Source organism: Oculina patagonica, chromosome 12, assembly GCF_052425735.1.
Source record: "Oculina patagonica isolate OP01 chromosome 12, crgOcupat, whole genome shotgun sequence".
Taxonomy (NCBI): domain Eukaryota; kingdom Metazoa; phylum Cnidaria; class Anthozoa; order Scleractinia; family Oculinidae; genus Oculina; species Oculina patagonica.
In genome coordinates, this window is record NC_135769.1 from 9,749,576 (window position 1) to 9,760,337 (window position 10,762).

General features: G+C 36.9%; 1 protein-coding gene across 6 annotated transcripts in view; it reads right to left on the reverse strand.

Annotated features, from left to right (window-relative positions):
* LOC144633312 (uncharacterized) overlaps positions 1–6,286 on the reverse strand; it is a 68,182-nt gene extending 61,896 nt beyond the window's left edge. For 3 of the 6 annotated variants that reach the window (XM_078492180.1, XM_078492179.1, XM_078492181.1), the window contains exons 1-3: positions 5,779–6,286; positions 4,363–4,421; positions 456–521 (exon numbers count right to left, since the gene is read on the reverse strand). In XM_078492180.1, coding sequence (XP_078348306.1) covers positions 456–521; positions 4,363–4,421; positions 5,779–5,897 — 244 coding nt within the window. In that variant the 5' untranslated portion in view covers positions 5,898–6,286. The other 3 variants (XM_078492182.1, XM_078492184.1, XM_078492185.1) reach the window with 3 other exon arrangements.
* Between the last annotated feature and the right edge of the window lie 4,476 nt (positions 6,287–10,762).

Consider the following 10,762-nt stretch of genomic DNA (forward strand, 5'->3'; position numbering starts at 1 on the left):
GATACTTAGACTTAGGGTAAGCGTGGCTAAAAAGGTAGCAATGAAACTGTTTATAGCAACTTCATTCATATATATTTAATAAACCACATTAGTATATACTCAAACAGTGCATAGCGTTTGTGGTGCGCGCTGACTGGCTACTCAGGATTGCTATTTACCTCCGAGCAACTCGCGCGCGAAAACTGTACTCGTTGACAGGAATAAACTAGTCAAAAATTATCCTATCGGGCTTTATATCTACATCTATTCACCTCAGTATCGGTGGCGAGTGGTGGATAATATCCACCACTAGCCACCCGTGAATAGTTGTTAACTGTTTGGTTCCTCTAAATCAAGATGCTGGGGTCCATGGGCTATGTTCTTTTCGGACTGCTTGGGGAACTTATGGATGGTCCTGAAGGTGCTTTTTTCATTGTAGACTAGTTCAAGGACAAATAACAAATCTAAATACTTACTTGCTCCGTGAGCCGCGCCGAAAACTAACAAGACGGGTAACAGTAATAGGATTTGCATTGTCCTAGCTGTTGAAGTAATGTTAATGAGTACAAAGTCAGTATGATCTCAATTATTTTATTGATTTTTATTTTTTGTTGATTGATCGATTTTGACTTATCGGATCAACAGTAAATTAAGTCGCTGTTAAAGAGCAAGTTACCAGTTAGCTTTCATTTGAATGGTCCCACTTAAGGATTTCATTCACGGACTCAAAAGTTACAACCACCTTGTACAGCACAATAAACAGTATGAAAGGATAGTACTGCTCATTAGCTTTTAATTGAATAGTCAGTCTTTAGGAATTCCTGATCCACAAACTCAACAGTTAGAATCACCTAGTACAGTATATTAATCAGTACCACAAGTACTGAAGTACTGCTCAATGGCTTTCATTTGAATGGTCACACTTTAGGATTTCAACTATATAAAATGCAGTCGAAGTTAAAGAAAACCATAACCACAGATTGCTAAACTGATCGTTCCATCGTCAGCCCTGTTCTTCACAAAGACAAGATTTTATTTTTATCTTAAGAAACTCAGAGACTGTGAGGGTCGTGTATATTTACAATTTTCAAATAAAATTGGTTAACATCGATGATTCAAGCACATTATAATACAACACTGATGTTTGCTTTACTTTTTGTTTGTAAATATAAACAACTGTTAACATAACTGTTAAAGAAAAAGTTATTAGTGTAGGTTTCGGGGTATCAGAAATACATTAGTTGAACAAGGAAACGTGATAGCTTACTGACTGAAAAAGAGAATGATTAATATATAACTTTTCCCACATCAATTTTAGACTTGTACCCGCAAGGACACCGATCGTAGAAATAACCATAAAAGGGGATCTAGATTTGAATGTTCACATCCGTTTGCACGCTCACTTGAACTTAAAGTAAAGAACCTATCCGCTACTTGTACGAGAAAGCCCACATGTTAAAAGACACGAGGATAAGACTGGTTAAGTAGTAAAGAACCTATCCGCTTCTTGTACGAAAAAGCCCACATGCTAAAGGTCACTAGGATAGGACAGGTTAAGCTAGTAGTCTTGCCGCGATAAACATGGAGAGGACTAAAATGTCGAAAAGAGTTTGGAAAAAAGACAGGCGTTAGCCACAAGCAAACGAGAAAAAAAAAAAACTTATTAGACACGACATGCACCTTTTTACAAAATCCAACTTCCAAACAAAGCGCTTATTAAAAAAGAAACGCGGTGCAAAGGTTACGTGTCTGGTGACGTGTTGCTTTTGACCAATGAAACGTTTGCGGTCAGGTCGCGAAATTGTCAACTTTTTGGTGCGATCATGTTTTCTTCTAGAGCTATTAGGATTTTCAAGATTTGCCCGGTCACTTCGATAAAATTCCGCTAGAAAAATATTATTGCAATGGAGAGGAGAAATTAAAGTTGACATGTTTGGAAAGAGGTATCGTCGAGAAGTCGCTTTAGAGCAAGATTTTAAATGCTTGATTCATTGGTCCGAAGCGACACGTAACCAGATAAAACCGTTAACGTTTTAAAAATAAAACTACGCGCTAAATTCGTCACGCATCATGGATGAACGCAAATGGTAGAATTTTATTTTGAAAACTTTTAAAACCTGAGCAATGGTTGAATAAAAGGATTTAGTCTACGCAAATTCAACCACATTTTTTGCTCTAACAGAATTCGAAACGATTAACATTCCTTTTTTAACAATATCGAATGATCAAATTATAAGTTTTGAGGAAACAATCTTTATTTGAACCCGAAAGCCATCCCTTCGAATTAAGACAAGTTAAAAAATTTTGAAAAAGAACATGCATGGGCCCTTTTAGGGCGTGTTTAAAACACGAAATGGCGAAATGGCGAAACGGCGCAATGGCGAAATGGCGAAATGGCGAAATGGCGAAATGACGAAATGGCATAATGTTAAGATAAATTCACGTAAATAATATAGCTTGGTTTCCTTTTGAACTTCAAGGCAGTTCTGTTCACATGTCTAGACTGAATTATTTCAAGGGAACATTTCAATCATCTTGCCCAGGAATATAATAAATACTTCTTACTTATGACAACGCCAAATTGAACGTATGACTAAAAGGTCGCAGCAAACCAGGATATTTTTTTCATTTAGTACTTGCCAAGTTGCCTATCAGTATCTGCACTGCACTAAAGAGCTTAAATTGTACCGAAGGACTGATATGGACATCGAACGTTACTCCGTTTCTGTACAAAGAACATTTGCCACTGATTTATCGCGAAGTAGGTTCGGTTTTGTTAATCCATTTCTTGTGAATATTGGAGCTCAAAGCATTACTTCTTAGCCGAGACTCAGTGGCAAATACGAGATGAACAAATCATTTTCTTCCTATGCTAAACGAAACGCCGACATCTCGATCAAGAATGTCCTAGGCATATCAAACAGCGCCCTGTTAACAGGGAGAGACTGGAATCCAAATTATCCATAATTATATTATGTTCGTGCCCGGGTGTTCGTGACGGGTCTACGTTACGGAGAAATTGTGATTGCAGTTTCTTTTATTTTTCGGGACTTATCTACAAGGATGAATTCGGCAACATATGAAAATTCCAGTAGAACGGTAATATCGTATAACTTTGGCTTTTATCTTCAGTATCATTTCGTCATTTCGCCATTTCGCCATTTCGTGTTTTAAACACGCCCGCCCTTTTACATTAAACTCTCGAAACTGAAAATTCAACGTTTTAAAAAAGAAAGATTCGTTACCTTTGACAGTATTCCTTTCGTTTGGCGAACGTTACAGTCGTTGCTTCTGATGTCTTGAACTGAATAGCAAGTTAATATGAAAAATGTTTTTCTTTTCGTTAAAGAATATAACCTTCATTTGAAATTCTTACCTTAGAGGCCTTAGCACGTGGATTTTTTCGTGCAAGGAGCGGATAGGCTCCTCTAAAAATTACTTAATTAAGGTAACTGACGTGTGAATAATCAAATTAAGACTCCTTTTTTGGTCTTTTCTAGTGCTTTTTCTACGGGTACTAGCTAAACGCGAAGTACGAAAAACTCAGAGAGCCAATCTCACCTATCACATTATAAATACAACACTTATGTTTGTTTTTGTTTGTTTATATAACTGAGTGATAACTGTTAAAGAAAAAAATATTAGTGTAAGTTTCGGGGTATCAGAAATACATTAGTTGAACAAGGAAACGTGATAGCTTACTGACTGAAAAAAGAGAATAAATTATATATAACTTTTCCCACATCGATTTTAGACTTGTACCTGTAAGGAAAGCAATCGTAGAAATAGCCATAAAAGGTGATGTAGATTTGAATTTTCACATCCGTTTGCACGCATCACTAAAACTTAAAGTAAAGAACCAATACGCTCCTTGTAGGAAAAGCCCACATGCTAAAGGTCTCTAGGATAAGACCGGCAAAGTTTGTAGTATTGCCGCGATAAATATGGAGAGGACTAAAATGTCGAAAAGATTATGGAAAAAAGGATAATGCCTCGGTGTTTCTCTCGCTTTTCATCCTCGAATGATGGTTATCTGATCGAATGTTAAATAAAAATTAATGGGAAAAAAATTATTTTATTTGGAAAACTTTTAAAACCTGAAAGCAATGATTTAATAAGAGGATTTAAACTACGCAAATTCAAAAGTTAACCACATTTAATTTTTTTTTCTCTAACAGAATTCGAAACGATTATCCTTCCGTTTTTAACAACATCGAATGATCAAATTATAAGTTTTGAGGAAACAATCTTTATTTGAACCCGAAAGCCATCCCTTCTAATTAAGACAAGTTAAAAGTTATTGAAAAAGAACATGCATGGGCCCTTTTACATTAAACTCTCGAAACTGAAAATTCAACGTTTTAAAAAAGAAAGATTCGTTACCTTTGGCAATATTCCTTTTGTTTGGCGAACGCGACAGTCGATGCTTCTGATGTCTTGACCTGAATAGCAAGTTAATATGAAAAATGTTTTCTTTTCGTAAAAGAATATAACCTTCATTTGAAATTCTTACCTTAGTGGCCTTAGCACGTGGATTTTTTCGTGCAAGGAGCGGATAGGCTCCTCTAAAAATTACTTAATTGAGGTAACTGACGAGTGAATAATCAAATTAAGATTCCTTTTTTGGTCATTTCTAGTATTTTTTCTATGGGTACTAGCCAAAGGTGAAGTACAAAAAACTCAAAGAGCCAACCTCGCCTATTTTTAATATCACCATAAAAAGCGAAAAAAGAGATTTGTTTATATATTTCTATACATATTCACAGATTGCTGAACTGATCGTTCAATAGTTCGCCCCGTTCTTCAAAATGACGAGATCTTATTTTGATCTTAAGAAACTAAGAGACTTTGATGGTTGTGCAGATTTATAATTTTCAAGTAAAATTGGTTTACATCGATAATTCAAGCACATTATAAATACAACACTGACGTTTGCTTTACTTTTTGTTTGTTTATATAACTGAGTCATAACTGTTAAAGAAATCATTATTAGTGTAGGTTTCGGGGTATCAGAAATACATTAGTTGAACAAGGAAACATGATAGCTTACTGACTGAAAAAAGAGAATAAATAATATATAACTTTTCCCACATCGATTTTAGACTTGTACCTGTAAGGAAAGCAATAGTAAAAATAGCCATAAAATGGAATCTAGATTTGAATTTTCACATCCGTTTGCACGCATTACTTAAACTTAAAGTAAAGAATCAATCCGCTTCTTTTACGAAAAAGCCTACATGCTAAAAGTCACTAGGATAAGACTGGTTAAGTAGTGAAGAACTAATCAGCTTCTTGTACGAAAAAGCCCACATGCTAAAGGTCACTAAGATAAGACAGGTTAAGTTAGTAGTATTGCCACGATAAATACGAAGAGACTAAAATGTCAAAATGAGTATAGAGAAAAGGAAGACGCCTCGGGATTTTTCTTGCTTTTCATCCTCGAATGATGGTTGTCTGATCGAAAGTTAAATCAAAATTAATGGGAAAAAATATTTTATTTGGATAACTTTTAAAACCTGAAAGCAATGATTTAATAAAATGGTTTAGTCTACGCAAATTCAAAAGTGAACGAAATATTTGTCTGTAAGAGAATTTGAAACGATAATCCCTCCGTTTTTAACAACATCGAATGATCAAATTATAAGTTTTGAGGGAACAATCTTTATTTGAACCCGAAAGCCATCCCTTCGAATAAAGAAAAATTAAACAAATTTGAAAAATACGTGCATGGGGCCTTTTACATTTAAATTCTGTGAAACTGAAAATTGAACGTTTTAAAAGAAAAGAAAGATTCGTTACCTTTGGCAATATTCCTTTCGTTTGGCGAACGTTACAGTCGATGCTTCTGATGTCTTGAACTGAATAGCAAGTTGATATGAAAAAAGAGTTTTCTTTTCGCTAAAGAAGAAAACCTTCATTTGAAATTCTTACCTTAGTGGCCTTAGCACGTGGATTTTTTTCGTGTAAGGAGCGGATAGGCTCCACTAAAGATTATTTAATTGAGGTTACTGACGTGTGAATAATCAAATTAAGATTCCTTTTTTGGTCATTTCTAGTGCTTTTTCTACGGGTACTAGCTAAAGGTGAAGTACGAAAAGCTCAAAGAGCCAATCTCACCTATTTTTAGTACCAACAAAAAAAGCGAAAAAAGCATATTTGTATATTTATTTGTATACATATTCACAGATTGCTGAATTGATCGTTCCATCGTCAGCCCTGTTCTTTAAAATGACGAGATCTAATTTCATCTTAAGAAACTCAGAGACTGTGAGGGTCGTGCATATTTATAATTTTCAAGTAAAATTGGTTCACATCGATAATTCAAGCACATTTTAAATACAACACTTATGTTTCCTTAACTTTTTGTTTGTTTATATAACTGAGTGATAACTGTTAAAGAAAAAATTATTAGTGTAGGTTTAAATACATCAGTTGAACAAGGAAACGTGATACCTTACTGACTGAAAAAAGAGAATGATTAATATGATATAACTTTTCCCACATCAATTTTAGACTTGTACCTGCAAGGAAAGCAATCGTAGAAATAACCATAAAAGGGGATCTAGATTTGAATTTTCACATCCGTTTGCACGCATCACTTAAACTTAAAGTAAAGAACCTATCCGCTACTTGTACGAAAAATCCCACATGCTAAAGGTCACTAGGATAAGACAGGTTAAGTAGTAAAGAACCTATCCGCTTCTTGTACGAAAAAGCGCACATGCTAAAGGTCACTAGGATAAGACAGGTTACGTAAGTAGTCTCGCCGCAATAAACATGGAGAGGACTAAAATGTCGAAAAGAGTTTGGAATTAGGACAGGCGTTAGCAAAAAGCAAACGAAACGAGACTCATTAGACAGGACGTGCACCTTTTTACAAAATCCAACTTCAAAACAAGGTGCTTATTAAAACACGCGTTGCAAAGGTTACGTGTCTGGTTACGTGTCGCTTCTGACCAATGAAACGTTTGCGGTCAGGTCGGTAAATTATCAACTTTTTGGTGCGATCATGTTTTCTTCACGAGCTATTAGCATTTTCAACATTTGCCCGGTCACTTCGATAAAAGTCCGCTAGTAAAATATTATTGCAATCGAGAGGAGAAAAGTTGATAAGTTTGGAAAAAGTAATCGTCCAGGAGTCGCTTTAGAGCAAGATTATAAATGCTTGATTCATTGGTCCGAAGCGACACGTAACGAGATAAAACCGTTAACCGTTTTAAAAGTAAAACTACGCGCTAAATTCGTCACGCATCATGGATGAACGCAAATGGTAGAATTTTATCTTGAAAACTTTTAAAACCTGAGCAATGGTTGAATAAAAGGATTTAGTCTACGTAAATTCAACCACATTTTTTGCTCTAACAGAATTCGAAACGATTATCATTCCGTTTTTAACAACATCGAATGATCAAACTATACGTTTTGAGGAAGTTGAAGTTGAAAAATAACATGCATGGGCCCTTTTACATTAAACTGTCGAAACTGAAAATTCAACGTTTAAAAAAAGAAAGATTCGTTACCTTTGGCAATATTCCTTTCAATTGGCGAACGTTACAGTCGATGCTTTTGATGTCTTGAACTGAATAGCAAGTTGATATGAAAAATGCTTTCTTTTCGTTAAAGAATATAACCTTCATTTGAAATTCTCACCTTAGTGACCTTAGCACGTGGATTTTTCGTGCAAGGAGCGGATAGGTTCCTCTAAAGAGTACTTAATTGAGGTTAGTGACGTTTGAATAATCAAATTAAGATTCATTTTTTGGTCATTTCTAGTACCCTTTCTACGGGTACTAGCTAAAGGGGAAGTACGAAAACTCAAAGAGCCATGCAATTTCGCCTATTTTTAATATCACCATAAAAAACGAAAAAAACATATTTGTATCAATGAACATCTGAAACAATGCTCGTTAACAGTTATCATGCTAGTGCAATACAATTATCAGTGAGTATCTTTCGCTGCAATCCCTAGGGGGAAACTATTGCAACTCAGTCGATTTGTTCATAAAGATGTCCATTGAACTGGAAGAGTTGATGTTTTGAAGCTACCCTAAATAACTCAACAAGATAATCTTGGGTGATGTTTGAACGATGGGTTTTGTTAAACCAGGAGAATTCTGCATCTTAACTCAATAGCCGGCAGAATTCTTCCCAAACACATCGCTGGAAAACTGTGTCCAAAAGGAAACAGATTAGCCCATCTCTATAGACTGCCTAAAACACGCAAAAAGCATCTGAATATGGGACCAATTCTATCCAAGCAGGCACCTACAAATATGCCCTAGCAAAATGGCGAGACGAGAAATTGAAGCCCTTCTCAACTAACAAATATACATGCAATCCCCGAAATCATTGATTTCGCTCAGCAAATCCAACAGTGTTTACCAGCAGGACAGTTATTGACGTCATCAAAGCGGTAGAGGCCAAACCTTCCCTTATTACTCAGCATTGCGTTGTTTACAAATTTACATGTGATCTGTGTGATGCAAATTATGCCTGGTACACATCCGGACAGTTCTTTCAGTGCATCGCTGAACATAAATGTATGGTGGGCGTATTCAAAAATTATCCAGCTTTCGTTCGTGTCGATTTTGGACGCAAAAACGTGTTGAAGAAGAGAGTTCAAAGCGATTTTGGGTAGCGTGTTCAAATTGATTCGTGAAAAAGTTCCCAAACTTGTGAATTATTAATATAAAGGGAGAAAATTAGCATATCTGAGAAACGCTCGTGCACAAGACAGCTCAGCAACAGTGCTGTCGTGTCTATCGACTGCATATAAAGAAAAACAACACAGGAAGCGAACGGAACCACGTAAGTAATTGTCTTATCAACTTATTCAATTCCTCGACTGTTGTGGTGTCTCTGTGGGCGTAGCAGAGTTTTATTTAACCGACTTCTTGGTGTCTGGATACCCGAGAAAACTAGCGTGCGTGGCTGCCGTAAACAAGGAGTGGGGAGGGGGCGAGCAGCTGCCCAGTGTCCCGACGTCTTCAACACTGGCCTGCGTAGTTTTCCGAGCGCGTGTATTAAAAGGGTGCGAAATTTCGAGAAGTCCCATACGCGCCTAGCCACCAAATATGGCTACGCGGACCGTCCGATCAAACGCTAGTACTGGGAGCGAGTAGTAAGAATAATTTTCTCACTCGTCAACGTGTTTTTTAATCGCCGACTAATTTTTGTCGGGTGTATTTCGCGGTTAGTTCCACTTTAGTTTGCTTGTGGTTAGTTCCACTCCGGTTTGCTTGCCGTTAGTTCCACTTTAGTTTGCTTGCGGTTAGTTCCACTCCGGTTTGCTTTGCGGTTAGTTTCACTCTTGTTTGCTTGCGGCTAGCTCCACTCTGGTTTGCTTGCGGCTAGCTCCATTCCGGTTTGCTTGCGGTTAGTTCCACTCCGGTTTGCTTTGCGGTTAGTTCCACTTTAGTTTACTTGCGGTTAGTTCCACTCCGGTTTGCTTGTGGTTAGTTCCACTTTAGTTTGCTTGTGGTCAGTTTCACTTCGGTTTGCTTGCGGTTAGTTCCACTTTAGTTTGCTTGTGGTTAGTTCCACTTTAGTTTGCTTGCGGTTAGTTCCACTCCGGTTTGCTTGCGGTAAGTTCTACTCTGGTTTGCTTGCGGCAGGCTTATTTGTTTGTAAGGGAAGCGCGCTAAAAATAATTAAAGCCGTTTGTCCGAAGGTCGAAAGCTATTGCCCTGCGTTCAACAACATAAGGTAAGGTAAGTAAGGTAAGATTTTGACAATTATCGATTCACTGTGTTATTAACTATGTAGTTTCTCAGTTGTTCGTCACAATTTCGAAACACAAAAAACTATTATTGTGAATTAAGTTGTATTTGCTTGATGGCATAAACAAACTTTCGGGAACCGTGAGTGAATTTCGAGAGTTATGAATTAGACGCGTAGCCACTTTCCTGGGAACCTTCGAGAGCTATGAATAAATTTTGACTGCGTTGACGCGTAGACGCGAAGCCACTTTCCTACTAAATTTCGAGAGCTTTGAATGAGATGCGGGGCTTTCTGCAATTGCTCCTCACACCTTCTAGTTAATACGGAGAAATCGAAGGAATAAAATCGTTAAAAGCTATGCTAATTATGTTGGGGATTTCAAACCAACGGACACGCTATTGTTTTTCTTTGTTAAAAGTTGATGAATTATTAATGAGTTTGATAAATGAAAGATAAAAGCTCAATCAACAGAAAGATATTATATAAACAGGGATTTTGGTCTTTAGTCAAGGCAGTACTAAAAAATAGAATAAACCAGAACAAGATTTGATTAAAATTATTTGATAAAAGTTGACACTGGCTTAAAATATGTGCAGGACGTTTCGGCTACTGCTGTAGCCTTCTTCAGCAATATGTAAATTTAAAACGGCGTCCCTGGTGTTATAGGAATAAAAAACTAAAAAATGCAAAAAGGTGATAAGGAATGTACTGAAAAAAGAGGGGGGGGGGGGGTGGAATTCTAAAAACGCGACTAAAAAGGATAGAATAGGGGGTGGTATGCAATTAAAAATTGTTAAGTTTCTTATAAATGTTCGGGAATGCTACGTGTTCATTAATAGCGTTTCCATCTCGGACTGAGTGCCACGCTTCGAGGAAAAGTCTTTGTCTCCAAACTGAAGACCGGTCGATAATGTCAACATTTTCCAGATCAATTTCATGATCGTTGAGCAAATGGTGTTCGGCCAATAGGGAATTTCTGTCCATTTTTGTTATCGCTTTAGCATGTTGTTTGATGCGTGTTTTGAGTCGCGCGAGGTCTGGCCAATGTAAACACACGCACAGT